Here is a 15,886-nt window from a genome sequence, read left to right as displayed (position 1 = left end):
ATCACCTCTTCTCTTGTCTTCCTGGACCATTCTCTTGCCTTCACCATGTTTGTAACCACACCAGTAAATGTCTAGAAGGAGCTGAGTATCACAGTCATTTTAAAGCTGCCTAATTGGTGCTTATTATGCTTGATTGCTGCTCGGTGACATCCACAGGTGTTTTCAATACCTGATGGAAAGCACCTGTATGAACCTCTGTTCTTCAGAGTGGTAGTCTTTAAGGGGTTGAATAATTGTGGCAATGAAGAAACCACATAAGAACCATTTACTACTGTATTACATAAACAATTGATGTCATTTTAGTTGCATTTGGGTAGTTACAACGTCCTTGTAGGATTTGATTCTGAATACAATTCCAAATGTACACTATAGTCCCTAAACCCCTTTACAGCATTGGGGGTTGAATAATTTTGGCCACAACTGTATATGTTAAAATGACTTTTTTATATGGTAAAAAAAATCTTTAAAATATATTCAGATTTTTTTTAACATATAAAAAATTCAATTTATATATATTTTTACATATGTTAAAAGAATCTGAAGAATATATTTGAAAAATATATATTTTTCAAAATATAGATTTTTTTATTATATTATTCAGATTTTTTCTACCATATAAAAAAGTCATTTTAACATATGTTTTTAGATAGATCTGTAAATGCATTCCAAAAATGTAGGATTTGTATTTTTAAAGACCTACAGTATATTTGAAATGTATTTAAAAAATATTTTGTAATAAAAACGCATTTCAACATGCAGTATATATATATATATATATATATATATATATACACACACACATATAAAATGTATTGAAATAAATTGAATATGGCCAAAATTGTAGCATTTTAAATATATGGCAATATATTTTAGATGAAAATTTTAAAAATATATTTCAAATATATTTTTCTTCCATATGGGTTGGTTGGAGTTCTGTAAATATGAAGGCTGCCTAAGCTGTTCTTCCTCCCATTATAATTCCAGAACCCTCTAGAATACAGGGGAAGTAAACAGAGCAGCAGCCTGTGAGACATTGAGCAGCCCTGAACAATTAACCCCGCTTCTCTGATTACAGAGGAGAACACTAAATTTACCCAATATTCTGCCCTACTTCTAGGAGGGCGCTACACCAGCAAATGCACCCATATTTGCAGGGGGGGAAAAACTGCATTTATTATTTTTTTGCAAGCAATTGCAATCAGGAGAAGGAAGCACTAACAACGGATGGGTCATGGGAAGCCTATGGGTGACGTTGCCGCACCCAGACATTCCCAACCATTGTTGAGTGCTCTCTCCATTCCTCTGCAGCCACCACCATTGGCTGACTCCGGGGAGATCACGTCGTTACCGGACTGGAGTGGCCAGAAAATAGGACAACTCATTTGGCAAAAATGATTAGAGTTCTGAGAATGTCATGACTAATTCTTCCATAATAACAGGGATCAATGGACAGCCAATGAGCAGCCATCTAGTTCCATACCTCCGATTGGTCATCTCTTTCATCCACCAGTCTCTTTAAATGGAAAGCTACATTTTTCAGTAATGATTCCAAATCATCTGGGGAGATGTCAGTAGAGTCCATTGACTGCAGGTCAAAAACATTCTCCGCATTGTGAGTTACCTTCAGAAAAACAAGAGAACATTACGTTTTTATTATAACTCAACACAATGGAAAAGATTGACGAAAACTGGAGCACTCCGAATTTGGTGCAGCTGTGTATGGCAGCCAATCAGCCTCTAACTTCAGCTTGTAGTTACTAAACCCCCAACAGTACAATCAGTCTGTATATGCAGTAAAGCATGCTTGTTATACTCACTGATGAACCTAACGGGTTAATCCTCCGCATTGTGTAAAAACGCTGTTTGATCCTGTCTTCTCTGATCCTCCCCTTCTTCTAGTGTCTCCCTCTTATCTCCTGATAAGACATAGCATGTAGAGACACTGCACATGCTCTGTTTGGTGTGTATTGCTGGAGAGTTTTTTTTTTCTTGGGAGAGTGCATGTGATCAGCACAGGGCCAATCAGCACTGCCCAGAGGTCAGGGGACTGCTTCCTCCAAGAGAAAACTCCTCCTACAAGCTTTAACCAGTGCTCTGTTGGACACTGATAGAAGTCACAAGACTGCTATATACTGCTGATGAGAAAAGGTATTTATCAGTTTATATTTACCAATATAAGTACATTTGTTGTGTGTACTGTGGAAGACCGAATATAGTGAATGCAGGGTCCGGGGAGACTGGATATAGTGAATGCGGGGTCCGGGGAGAGCGGATACAGTGAATGCGGGGTCCGGGGAGAGCGGATATAGTGAATGCAGTGTCCGGGGAGACCGGATATAGTGAATGCAGGGTCCGGGGAGACCGGATATAGTGAATGCAGGGTCCGGGGAGACCGGATATAGTGAATGCAGGGTCCGGGGAGACCGGATATAGTGAATGCAGGGTCCGGGGAGACCGGATATAGTGAATGCAGGGTTCGGGGAGACCGGATATAGTGAATGCAGGGTCCGGGGAGACCAGATATAGTGAATACAGGGTCCGGGGAGACCAGATATAGTGAATACAGGGTCCGGGGAGACCGGATATAGTGAATGCAGGGTCCGGGGAGACCGGATATAGTGAATGCGGGGTCCTGGGAGACCGGATATAGTGAATGCGGGGTCCTGGGAGACCGGATATAGTGAATGCGGGGTCCGGGGAGACCGGATATAATGAATGCAGGGTCCGGGGAGAACAGATATAATGAATGCAGGGTCTGGGGAGACCAGATATAGTGAATTCAGGGCCCGGGAGACCAGATATAGCGAATTCAGGGATGGGGAGACCAGATATAGCGAATGCAGGGCCCGGGGAGACCGGATATAGTGAATGCAGGGCCCGGGGAGACCAGATATAGCGAATGCAGGGTCCGGGGAGACCGGATATAGCGAATGCAGGGTCCGGGGAGACCGGATATAGCGAATGCAGGGTCCGGGGAGACCGGATATAGCGAATGCAGGGTCCGGGGAGACCAGATATAGCGAATGCAGGGTCCGGGGAGACCGGATATAGCGAATGCAGGGTCCGGGGAGACCAGATATAGCGAATGCAGGGTCCGGGGAGACCAGATATAGCGAATGCGGGGTCCTGGGAGACCGGATATAGTGAATGCGGGGTCCGGGGAGACCGGATATAATGAATGCAGGGTCCGGGGAGACCAGATATAGTGAATGCAGGGTCTGGGGAGACCGGATATAGCGAATTCAGGGCCCGGGGAGAGCGGATATAGTGAATGCAGGGTCTGGGGAGACCGGATATAGTGAATGCAGGGTCCGGGGAGACCAGATATAGCGAATTCAGGGCCCGGGGAGACCAGATATAGCGAATGCAGGGCCCGGGGAGACCGGATATAGTGAATGCAGGGCCCGGGGAGACCAGATATAGAGAATGCAGGGTCCGGGGAGACCGGATATAGCGAATGCAGGGTCCGGGGAGACCGGATATAGTGAATGCAGGGTCTGGGGAGAGCGGATATAGTGAATGCAGGGTCCGGGGAGACCGGATATAGTGAATGCAGGGTCCGGGGAGACCAGATATAGTGAATGCAGGGGCCGGGGAGATCGGATATAGTGAATGCAGGGTCCGGGGAGAGTGGATATAGTGAATGCAGGGTCCGGGGAGACCGGATATAGTGAATGCAGGGTCCGGGGAGACCGGATATAGTGAATGCAGGGTCCGGGGAGACCGGATATAGTGAATGCAGGGTCCGGGGAGACCGGATATAGTGAATGCAGGGTCCGGGGAGACCGGATATAGTGAATGCAGGGTCCGGGGAGAGCGGATATAGTGAATGCAGGGTCCGGGGAGAGCGGATATAGTGAATGCAGGGTCCAGGGTTTAGGAACACTTTAAGCTTTGCAGAGCTGCACCAGATTTTGCACTCTCCAGTTTTAGTAAATAACCCCCAAAGTTTTTCAGTTTAGTCTCAGATTCATTTAAGATCCAAAGTTTGCTGCAGGCTAGAAATACGAGTCTGAAGTGTTTACCAGATTTATTCCCAGACGGGAGTCTATATTGCGAGCTGACAACAGGAAGTGTACATATTATTCAACATTTTCTCATAAATTGTACAAAACAAAAAAAATGAGCAGGAAAAGAACTTAGCAGCTCCCTATGTCAGCCTGGATGTTGTGGATCGTTATTCCTATAGAAAGAAGTGTGCTTGGCTAGATATAAATATCTGGGAACTCGCTCAAAAAGATGATCTCAAGATGTTTAAAATACGGCCAACTTTTTACTGTACGATTAGTCTAGCATAGAAGAGAAATAAGGCTGAATACAGGAAGAACTCCAGCCAAACCTTTTTCCTAATTGAGGTTCTAATCCTATCCCCGGGCGAGTATCTGAGCCAAATTCAGCTACTTAAATTAGTTCCATTTCAAAAATACTTTTATTACTGTGCTGAATTGTCATTTTATGTGTCCTTTAACTGCTTTCCCACCACCCTATAGCAGATATACTGCTACAGGGCAGCAGGGGTGCGCAAAATCACCTCTATATACGTGATTTTGCATCTCCGGGTAGATACCTGGACATTCTCTGCCTTGGCTGTCAATCAATGGGTCCCGGCTGGTGATCCCTCGCCGGCACCCGGTGATCGAAGAACATTACCGACAGAGGGAGAGAACTGTAAGTAAACAACACAGATCTCTCCCATCAGAATTTTAAAATTCGACAATTTTGGGCATTTCTTCCACTTTCAATTTTTTATTGAGGAATTGTCAATTACATTGCATCAAGTGTGGGGTTCTAAAACTGTATCCGAGCACCACAACCTGACAGTCCTATTTACCCCTTGCCCTGCTGAGGATTTCCCCCCTTCCTGACCAGGCCATTTTTTGAGTTATGGCGCTACGTTACTTTAACTGACAATTGCACGGTCATGCAACGCTGCACCCAAATGAAATTTACGTCCTTTTTTCCCACAAATGGAGCTCTCTTTTGGTGATATTTTATTGCTTCTGAGGTTTTTATTTTTTGCACAATAAGTAAAAAAAGACCAACAATTTTGAGAAAAAAACCCAATATTTTGGACTTTTTGCTATTAAACATGTCCAGCAAAAAAATCTAATTTCGTCAGAAATTTAGGCCAAAATGTATTCTCCAATGTGTCTTTGCTAAAAAAAAAAAAAAAAATCCCAAAAAGTGTAAATTAATTGTTTTACGTGACAGTTATAGCGTTTACAAATGGCGGTATAGATAATGGGATTTTTTTTTCTACTAGTAATGTCGGCGATCAGCAACTTTTTGTGGGACTGCACCGGACATTCTGACACTGGGGGGAACTAACTTGGTGTCACTGACATCCCCAGTGACACCAATACAGTAATCAGTGATAAAAAAAAAGCACTTGACACTGTACTAATGGCACTGGGCAGGAAGGGGTTAATGTGAGGGGCGATCAAAGGGTTATCTGTGCGCTGGGAGTGTTTTACTAGAGGGTGAGGGGGTGTTTTACTAGGGGGTAGGAAGGGGGGGGTCTGCTTCACTGTGAGCACACTGATCGGGATGGCTGTACTGTGCACAGCCATCCCGTGCAGTGTGCCCAAGCTGACAGGGAGGAAGATTGTTTGTAAACAAAACAATCTTCCTCCCTGTCGGCGATGCTCAGTAATCACCGGGCGCTGGCGGGTAATTAGTGGCCGGGACCCGGTGATTGACATGGCGGCACGGGTAGGGCACGTGCCAGATATATATATATATATATATATATATATATACACACACACATATATATATATATATACATATACACAGACACGTGATTCTGCGCACAGGTGCTGGTCTGTAGCAGTATTTCTGCTATAGGGCGGTCCTTAAGTGGTTAAAGCGGAGTTCCAGCTGAAATAAAAAGTAATAAAAGTCAGCAGCTACAAAAACTGTAGCTGCCGACTTTTAAAATACAGCCACTTACCTGTCCCTCGGTCCAGCGGTGTCCTCACCATGGCTGGTTTCACCGGCCATCTTCTCTCCCTGGCGCCGGCATCCTTAGTGTGGGCACCCGGCTGTGACAGCTTGCTGCTTTACAGCCGGGTGCCCACTGCGCATGCGCGAGAAGCGCTGCGCTTTGTGAATGGCCTCGTAGTCTTCTGAGACCTGTCACATGTCCCAGAAGACTACAGGGAGAGAGGGAGAGGACAACTTCAGCTTCCAGAGTGGGTACCTGTCAAATTTGTGTACCTGCTACCCCCCAGCTCTCCAAAGGCACCAACCCTTAATGGGGAGTGGGGGACAAAGACTTAAAGCGGGACTTCCCCTTTTCCCCTTTGCTCCGCTTTAATTATTTTTTAATGTTTTTAAAAGTAAACTCCCCCATCCATCCTATTTTGCTAAGAAATCACTTTTAAAAACACCCCCTTGCATTTCTAGCTGCGGCCATTATGAGTATGGGCAGATGATTTGTGTAGCATTTACTTCCTGGAATCCATCTGCCCTTAGCTCAGGCATGCAGGCAAAGCAGCTGAAAAAGCCCCTGCTCCTGATTAATGGGAAATAATGCCCATGAAGACTCCTGGGATGTATGACAATTTTTTTTGCCTAGGCCAAAAACCAGGAAGCGTCTGAAGAAATGTAAAAAACAAACAAACAAAAAAGAAACAAAAACAATTAAATATAATATACCTTCTTAGCCATTTACTAATGATAGCAGCCCAATGATTAGAAATAGTTAATATTGATTGAGAGAGTGAAGTTCCGCTTTTAAATAAAAGGTCGCCTGGGATGACTCTAGGGAGTGTTATGGGGTGGAGTTGCTAGTAGCCAACAGCAGAAATGGGGATCTTGGCTTTGTTTTTCTTTTAATCCAATCAAGATAAAAGTTTTAGGGAAACACAATGCTCCAGTGTACTCAATTAGTTCTCCAATATATTTCCTTTTTCACTCAAACTGTAATCCCATTGTTGGCATACATAACAGCAATAATAAGCGAGCCGCAAGTCATAACTTCGGGACGTTCTGTGAATTATTCACAACAACTGGCGTCAACTACTGAAAACCTTGTGCTTGGAGATCCGTGGTAAACCGGCCATTTACATCAAGATTACTCGCCAGTAAGGCAGGATACAGCTGCTTATCTGAATTCTATTCATCACTCATGTGATCGGCATCCTCTGCCAATCGCTGACCACTTTTCTCAACCTCTAGGTTTTGTATTATGCAACCCAAAAAAAAAATGTTTTCTACTAAAATGCAAAAAACAAATAACGACGCATGACAAATTGATATAATACCTCTTGGATGTGAGCCGCGACAGCTGCCTTGGTGTCGAAATTCAAGTCTTGTATTTTATCAATAAACTCTTCCTTTCTTGCACACTGAAAAAAAAAATAAGCAATCTCATTTAGAGTGCATTGAATGTAAAATACATTGTTGTGATGATTCTGCCGACATAAACCCGGAGAACATGAGGAATATGATGGTGTTGCTTTTACGGAATGCAAATCTGGGCTGCTTTGAAGAGGATACAGCAGCATAATAATTTATATTATTTATATATATATACATACACACACATTTTATATATATATATATATATATATATATATATAATATAGACACACACTATATTGCCCAAAGTATTGTGATGTCTGCCTTTCCACGCACATGAACTTTAGGCATCCCAGTCTTAGTCCGTAGGGTTCAATATTGAGTTGGCCCCGCCCTTTGCAGCTATAACAGCTTCAACTCTTCTGGGAAGGCCGTCCACAAGGTTTAGGAGGGTGTCTATGGGAAGGTTGGACCATTCTTCCAGAAGCACATTTGTGAGGTCAGGCACTGATGTCGGGGGAGGAGGCCTGGCTCGCAGTCTCTAATTGCTCTAATTCATCTCAGAGGTGTTCTGTGAGGTTGAGGTGCAGGCCAGTCAAGTTCCTCCACTCCAAACTCGCTCCTCCATGTCTTTATGGACCTTGCTTTGTGCACTGGTGCGCAGTCATGTTGGAACAGGAAGGGGCCGTCCCCAAACTCTTCCCACAAAGTAGGGAGCATGAAATTGTCCAAAATGTCTTGGTATGCTGACGCCTTAAGAGTTCCCTTCACTGGAACTAAGGCGCCAAGCCAACCCCTGAAAAACAACCCCACATCATAATCCCCCCTCCACCAAACTTTACACTTGGCACAATGCAGTCAGGCAAGTACCGTTCTCCTGGCAACCGCCAAACCCAGACACGTCTATTGGATTGCCAGACAGAGAAGCGTGATTCATCACTCCAGAGAACACGTCTCCACTGCTCTAGAGTCCAGTGGCAGCGTGCTTTACACCACGGCATCCGACGCTCTGCATTGCACTTGGTGATGGAAGGCTTGGATGCAGCTGCTCGGCCATGGAAACCCATTCCATGAAGCTCTCTACGCACTGTTGTTGTGCTAATCTGAAGGCCACACCAAGTTTGGAGGTCTTTAGCTATTGACTCAGCAGACAGTTGACGACTTCTATGCACTGTGCGCTTCAGCATGCACTGACCCCGCTCTGTCATGTGACGTGGCCTACCACTTGGTGGCTGAGTGGCTGTTGTTCCCAGTTGCTTCCACTTTGTTATAATCCCACTAACAGTTGAGCGTGGAATATTTAGTAGCCAGGAAATGTCACGGATGGACTTATTGCACAGGTGACCACCTATCACGGGACCGCGCTTGGAGTCACTGAGCTCCTGAGAGCGACCCATTCTTTCACCAATGTTTGTAGAAGCAGTCTGCATGCCTAGGGGCTTGATTGTATACACCTGTGTCCATGGAGGGGATTGGAACTCCTGAATCCAATGATTTGGAGGGTGGGGCCAATACTTTTGTCAATATAGTGTGTGTGCGTATATATAGTGTATATATATATATATATTTTTTTTTTCTATTTATTCTAGTCCCTAACCCTCAAGGGGCGTACAATCTAAAGGTCCCTAGCTCACATTCATACATAGACATACTAGGGCCAATTTGGACAGGAGCCAATTACCCTACCAGCATGTCTTTGGAGTGTGTGTGTATACATATATATATATGTGTGTGTGTATATTATATATACACACATATACATATACACACACATACACTCACCGGCCACTTTATTAGGTATACCTTGCTAGCTCCGGGTTGGACCCCCTTTTGCCTTCAGAACTGCCTTAATTCTTTGTGGCATAGATTCAACAAGGTGTTGGGAACATTTTTCAGAGATTTTGGTCCATATTGACATGAATTACTGTTCCCTTTATATCATCTGGAACCAGTCTGCCCATTCTCCTCTGACATCAACAAGGCATTTTCCTCCACACAACTGCCACTCGCTGGATATTTTCTCTTTTTCAGACCATTCTCTGTAAACCCTAGAGATGGTTGTGCGTGAAAATCCCAGTAGATCAGCAGTTTTTTAAATACTCAGACCAGCCCGTCTGGCACCAAAAACCATGCCACATTCAAAGTTACTTAAATCCGATTTCTTCCCCATTCTGATGCTCGGTTTGAACTTCAGCAAGTCGTCTTCACCACATCTAGATGCCTAAATGCATTGAGTTAGTTGCTGCCATGTGTTTGGCTGCCTACCAATTTGTGTTCCCAAGCAATTGAACAGGTGTACCCAATCAAGTGGCCGATGAGTGTATATATTAAAAAATATATATTAAAAAAATTATACATATATATACACACACACACATATATATATATATATATATATATACACACACACACACACACATTATTTATTTTTTCTTTTTGGATGAAATAAGAAATCTGTTAAAACACCTAACTTTTTTTTTTCCTAGGGAATGAAGTGAAATCCCTGCTTAGACAGGACAGTTGTCACCAGAATAGGTGTCCCCATTGGAAAAATTCATCCTTTCCTTCAATTCTGGTGACAGATACAAAATTTTGGATTTACAGTCATTGTCTTTCCTAGTGACTATAGTAGTCCAAAATAGAGAGATAATCCCCCTATCTGGGCCATTAATACCAATAAAAACCAACAGTGGTGCTAACCCAGGGGCGGACTGACCATTTGGAAACTCGGGCGCTGCCCGAGGACCCGGGGTCATTAGGGGGCCCCATGAGATGCCCCTGGTACCTTTTTCATAGGCTTTTGAGTTTGGGCAAGGACACAGGGGCCCCATGATCCCCTATTGCCTGGGGGCCCCATGAATTGTCAGTCCGACCCTGTGCTAACCCTTTCCTACGCCATCCAAAACTACAAAAGAGTCAGTGTGGTCTGGTGGGGCAGCAGTGCAGGATAAGGGCAGCTGAAGTTTGGAGCCCTTGATGGAACTCTGAACAATTATATATTGCCTGTGGCTTCCGGTAGGGCGCTATACAGGTCCAGGGCAGGGGACCCCAGTCAGGGGATCGTGTCCCTGAAGGCACTCTGGACACAGCCCGGCATGATGAGTGGTTGCGGCACTGGCACTGGTGGTAAGGGCACTTCCCTACTCCATCCAAAACTACAAACATGCATTCCGATCAACTTTAAATTTACAAAAATTGAGTTAACTAGCATGAGGACTGTGATTTACCTGAACTGCACAGCCCAGCATAAGCAGCAACATCTTCTTCATCTCTTCCGTACCTTGCTCTGGTAGAAAAAAAAAACAAAAAGTAAAATAAAAATATATGTACTTGGTAGAAATCCAAACCATTATTGTATCATCACAATTGTATTTTAGCTGCGCTCTGCACTTTACTTAACTTTCCTAACTTACTAAAATCTGCTGGACTAAGCACAGGGGAGATCGACTGCCGGATGTTTAATCACCTTCATAATGCTGGATGTTAAATCAATTTTGGCAGAAACTGTGTCATCTGCTTTCATAATCAGAACCCCAGTCTGGCCGGCAATGGTGTCCTCTCGAAAGTATCCTATCACAGGGTTAACCAGCAAATAGGAAAGGGAAATGGAATCAGGGCTACCAAACAAACAACAGAATCCTCAAAAGCTTCCATCCCAAGACTGGATCCAATAAATTATAGCAGAAAAGAAGACAGGACTTCATGTAACAATGAGGAAACACTCCAAAAGTGCTGATATATTAAAAACAAAAAAGTATAAAAATGTTATTAATACATCCAATAAAAATTAGTGGTTTTAAAAACATGGTACTAGACACAGTGTATTCATAAAGTATTCAGACCCCCTTCACTTTTTTTAATTGTTGCAGCCTGATACTACAGGTCTTTAAACCACTCACCCTCCACAGGATTTACCCCCCCCCCCTTCCTAACCAGGCCATTTTTTGTGATACGGCACTGTGTTACTTTAATTGACAATTGCGCGGTCATGCAACGCTGCACCCAAATGAAATTTATGTCCTTTTTTGCCACAAATGGAGCTATCTTTTGGTGGTATTTGATCACTACTGAGGTTTTTGTTTATTGCGTTATAAACAAAAAAAAAACCTGACAATTGGGGAAAAAACTATATTTTTTACTTTTTGCTATTAAGCATGCCTAGTAAAATTTTTTTTAAAAAAATCAAATTTCGTTTAAATTTAGGTCAAAATGTATTCTGCTCCATATCTTTGCTAAAAAAAAAAAACACAATACGTGTAAATTAATTGGTTTACATGAACCTACAAATGGCAGTATATATAATGGAATTTTTTATTTTTTTATTTTTATACTAATAATGGCGACGATCAGCAACTTATAGCGGGACTGCGTCAGGCATTATGACACTGGAGGGGATCTGACTGTCACCGACATCTGGTGCCTCCTATTTCTCTTGATCATTGGTGAGATGTTTCTACGCCTTGATTGGAGCCCAGCTGGGTTAAATTACATTGGTTGGACATGATTTGGAAAGGCACACACCCCTCTATAAAAGTCCTCACAGCTGACATTGCATACTGTATCAGAGCAAGAGCCATGAGGTCAAAAGGAACTGCCTGCAGAGCTCAGAGACAGGATTATTGCAAGGCACGAATCTGGGGAAGGCTACAAAAAACTTTCTTCTTTTTTGAAGGTTCCCATATTTCAGTTTTTCCTTTTTCATAAATTTGCAAACATTTCTGAAATTCTGTTTTCACGTTGTCATTATGCGGTACTGAGTGTAGATTAATGAGGAAAAAAAATGAATTTAAACAACTGTACTATCAGACTGCAACATAATAAAATCTAAAAAAAGGAAAGGGGGTCTGAATACTTTATGAATGCACTGTATATACAGTACATGGGACCATATGTGTATATACACATAACAAGCTTTAGTCAGCTATGTGTTTCAACACCCATTATCAATGCATTTTGTAGTCGTGTTCCAATCATGCAATGATTTGTGTATTTATGTTATACATTTATTTTATTGTATGACTCTGTGTCAGACTTCCAATTCAACCATATTATGTGATCATACCAACAACCCAGTCCTAGAGAAGAGGAACATGACCCTGAAATGCGTCAGCACAGCCACAAGAAACCGCATCGGCTGCTGAACATTTTGATACTGGGATGATGACTGTACCTGCAAGTATCATCCCATCGTATCCAATAAAACCTGGCGACGTCATAAGATGTCCATCCAGAGGAAAGTGGTTAAAAGTCCCTCTACTTTTCTGCTACAATTTACCTATTGTTATGACAGATAGGTTTGGTATATCCTGTTCACACTTGCACACTGTATTAGGCAGGACATTTCGCTCTGACTTCTCCAATCGTATATTTGTTGGATTATTTTCGGCAGTAAATGGGATGGTCTAAAGGCCTACCCAGCAACCAGCACATATGTAAGGCTGACCATACATGGTTCGGTTTTTTTGTTCAGCCAGCGGGCTGAATGAAAAGACAGATTCCTCCATCTATACCAGTAGTGTCCAAACTGTGGCCCAGGGGCTGGTTGCTTTTCTTTTATCCAGCCCTTGGGACTCTATTCCTCCAATTAACACCAATGATGGAGCACCATTCCTCCCAGTGGCACCATCGAAGGGACACTATCCATCCCACTGATGTCAGCAATGGGACGCTATTCTTCCTGCTAATATCAATGATGGGGCACTATTCCTGCCACTGACACCAATGATGGAGCATCATTCCTCCCAGTGGCACCATCGAAGGGGCACTATCCATCCCACTGATGTCAGAAATGGGGTGCTATTCTTCCTGCTAATATCAATGACGGGGCACTATTCCTGCCACTGACACCAATGATGGAGCACCATTATTCCCAGTGGCATAATCGATGGGACACTATCTATCCCACTGTCAGAAATGGGGTGCCATTCTTCCTGCTAATATCAATGATGGGGCACTATTCCTGCCATGGACACCAATGATGGAGCACCATTCCTCCCAGTGGCACCAACAAAGGGACACCATCCATCCCACTGATGTCAGCAATGAGGCGCTATTCTTCCTGCTAATATCAATGATGGGGCATCATTCCTCCCAGTGGCACCATTGATGGGACACTATCCATCCCCACTGATGTCAGAAATGGAGCGCTATTCTTCCTGTTAATATCAATGATGGGGCAATATTCCTGCCACTAACACCAATGAAGGGGCATCATTCCTCCCAATGACACCACCTTCATTGGAAAGCTCCGGATCGCAAGTAGAGATCGGTGGCTAATGGAAAGCTCCAGATCGCAAGTAGAGATCGGTGTCTAATAGAAAGCTCCGGATCCCAAGTAGAGATCGGTGTCTAATAGAAAGCTCCGGATCGCAAGTAGAGATCGGTGGCTAATGGAAAGCTCCGGATTGCAAGTAGAGTTCGGTGACTAATGGAAAGCTCCGGATCACAAGCAGAGATCGGTGGCTAATGGAAAGCTCCCGATCCCAAGTAGAGATTGGTAGCTAATGGAAAGCTCCCAATAGCAAATAGAGATTGGTGGCTAACGGAAATCTCCGGATAGAAAGTAAAGATCAGTGGCTAATGTAAAGCTCCCGATCGCAAGTAAAGATCAGTGGCTAATGGAAAGCTCCCGATCGCAAGTAGAGATCGGTGACTAATGGAAAGCTCCCGATCGCAAGTAGAGATCGGTGACTAATGGAAAGTTCCCGATCGCAAGCAGAGATCGGTGGCTAATGAAAAGCCACGGATCGCAAGCGGAGATCGGTGGCTAATGGAAAGCTCCGGATCGCAAGCGGAGATCGGTGGCTAATGGAAAGCTCCAGATCACAAGTAGAGATCGGTGGCTAATGGAAAACTCCCGATCCCAAGTAGAGATTGGTGGCTAATGGAAAGCTCCCAAGCCCAAGTAGAGATTGGTGGCTAATGGAAAGCTCCCCATCGCAAGTAGATATCGGTGGCTAATGGAAAGCTCCGGATCACAAGCAGAGATCGGTGGCTAATGGAAAGCTCCTGATTGCAAGTAGAAGTCGGTGGCTAATGGAAAGCTCCCGGTCATAAGTAGAGTTTGGTGGCTAATGGAAAGCTCCCGATAGCAAATAGAGATTGGTGGCTAATGGAATCTCTGGATAGCAAGTAAAGATCGGTGGCTAATGGAAAGCTCCTGATCGCAAGCGGAGATCGGTGGCTAATGGAAAGCTCCAGATCGCAAGCAGATATCGGTGGCTAATGGAAAGCTCCCGATCCCAAGTAGAGATCGGTGGCTAATGGAAAGCTCCCGATCACAAGTAGAGATTGGTGCCTAATGGAAAGCTCCCCATCTCAAGTAGAGATCGGTGGCTAATGGAAAGCTCCCGATCCCAAGTAGAGATCGGTGGCTAATGGAAAGCTCCCGATCCCAAGCAGAGATCGGTGGCTAATGGAAAGCTCCCCATCGCAAGTAGAGATTGGTGCCTAATGGAAAGCTCCCCATCGCAAGTAGAGATCGGTGGCTAATGGAAAGCTCCCCATCGCAAGTAGAGATCGGTGGCTAATGGAAAGCTCCCGATCCCAAGTAGAGATTGGTAGCTAATGGAAAGCTCCGGATAGAAAGTAAAGATCAGTGGCTAATGGAAAGCTCCCGATCGCAAGTAGAGATCAGTGACTAATGGAAAGCTCCCGATCGCAAGCAGAGATCGGTGGCTAATGAAAAGCCACGGATCGCAAGCGGAGATCGGTGGCTAATGGAAAGCTCCAGATCGCAAGCGGAGATCGGTGGCTAATGGAAAGCTCCAGATCACAAGTAGAGATCGGTGGCTAATGGAAAACTCCCGATCCCAAGTAGAGATCGGTGGCTAATGGAAAGCTCCCGATCCCAAGTAGAGATTGGTGGCTAATGGAAAGCTCCCGATCCCAAGTAGAGATTGGTGGCTAATGGAAAGCTCCCGATCGCAAGTAAAGATCGGTGTCTAATGGAAAGCTCCGGATCGCAAGTAGAGATCTGTGACTAATGGAAAGCTCCGGATCACAAGTAGAGATCGGTGGCTAAAGGAAAACTTCTGATCCTAAGTAGAGATCGGTGGCTAATGGAAAGCTCCCGATCCCAAATAGAGATCGGTGGCTAATGGAAAGCTCCCGATCCCAAGTAGAGATCGGTGGCTAATGGAAAGCTCCCCATCGCAAGTAGAGATCGGTGGCTAATGGAAAGCTCCCGATCCCAAGTAGAGCTCGGTGGCTAATGGAAAGCTCCCGATCCCAAGTAGAGATTGGTAGCTAATGGAAAGCTCCCGATAGCAAATAGAGATTGGTGGCTAATGGAAATCTCCAGATAGCAAGTAAAGATCAGTGGCTAATGGAAAGCTCCCGATCGCAAGTAGAGATCGGTGGCTAATGGAAATCTCCGGATAGCAAGTAAAGATCAGTGGCTAATGGTAAGCTCCCAATCGCAAGTAGAGATCGGTGACTAATGGAAAGCTCCGGATCACAAGTAGAGATCGGTGGCTAATGGAAAGCTCCCAAATGCAAGTAGAGATCGGTGGCTAATGGAAAGCTCCCAATTGCAAGTAGAGATCATTGGCTAATGGAAAGCTCCCGATCCCAAGTAGAG

The 15,886-nt window shown here is 44.3% G+C and overlaps 1 protein-coding gene across 12 annotated transcripts in view; it reads right to left on the bottom strand.

Moving 5' to 3' along the window:
- CCDC88A (coiled-coil and HOOK domain protein 88A) overlaps window positions 1-15,886 on the bottom strand; it is a 204,214-nt gene that overhangs the window by 164,582 nt on the left and 23,746 nt on the right. For all 12 annotated transcript variants that reach the window (XM_089663901.1, XM_089663902.1, XM_089663904.1 and 9 more), the window contains exons 3-5: window positions 10,533-10,591; window positions 7,269-7,352; window positions 1,481-1,621 (exon numbers count right to left, since the gene is read on the bottom strand). In XM_089663901.1, coding sequence (XP_089520027.1) covers window positions 1,481-1,621; window positions 7,269-7,352; window positions 10,533-10,591 — 284 coding nt within the window. The remainder of the gene's footprint in view (window positions 1-1,480; window positions 1,622-7,268; window positions 7,353-10,532; window positions 10,592-15,886) is intronic.

The sequence above is a fragment of the Staurois parvus genome, unplaced genomic scaffold (genome assembly GCF_062004578.1).
Source record: "Staurois parvus isolate SC_StPar_1 unplaced genomic scaffold, SC_StPar_1.0 ptg001798l, whole genome shotgun sequence".
In the NCBI taxonomy this organism is placed as follows: domain Eukaryota; kingdom Metazoa; phylum Chordata; class Amphibia; order Anura; family Ranidae; genus Staurois; species Staurois parvus.
The sequence above is the reverse complement of the archived record's forward strand: the minus strand, read 5'-3'. Positions and strand labels throughout refer to the sequence as shown.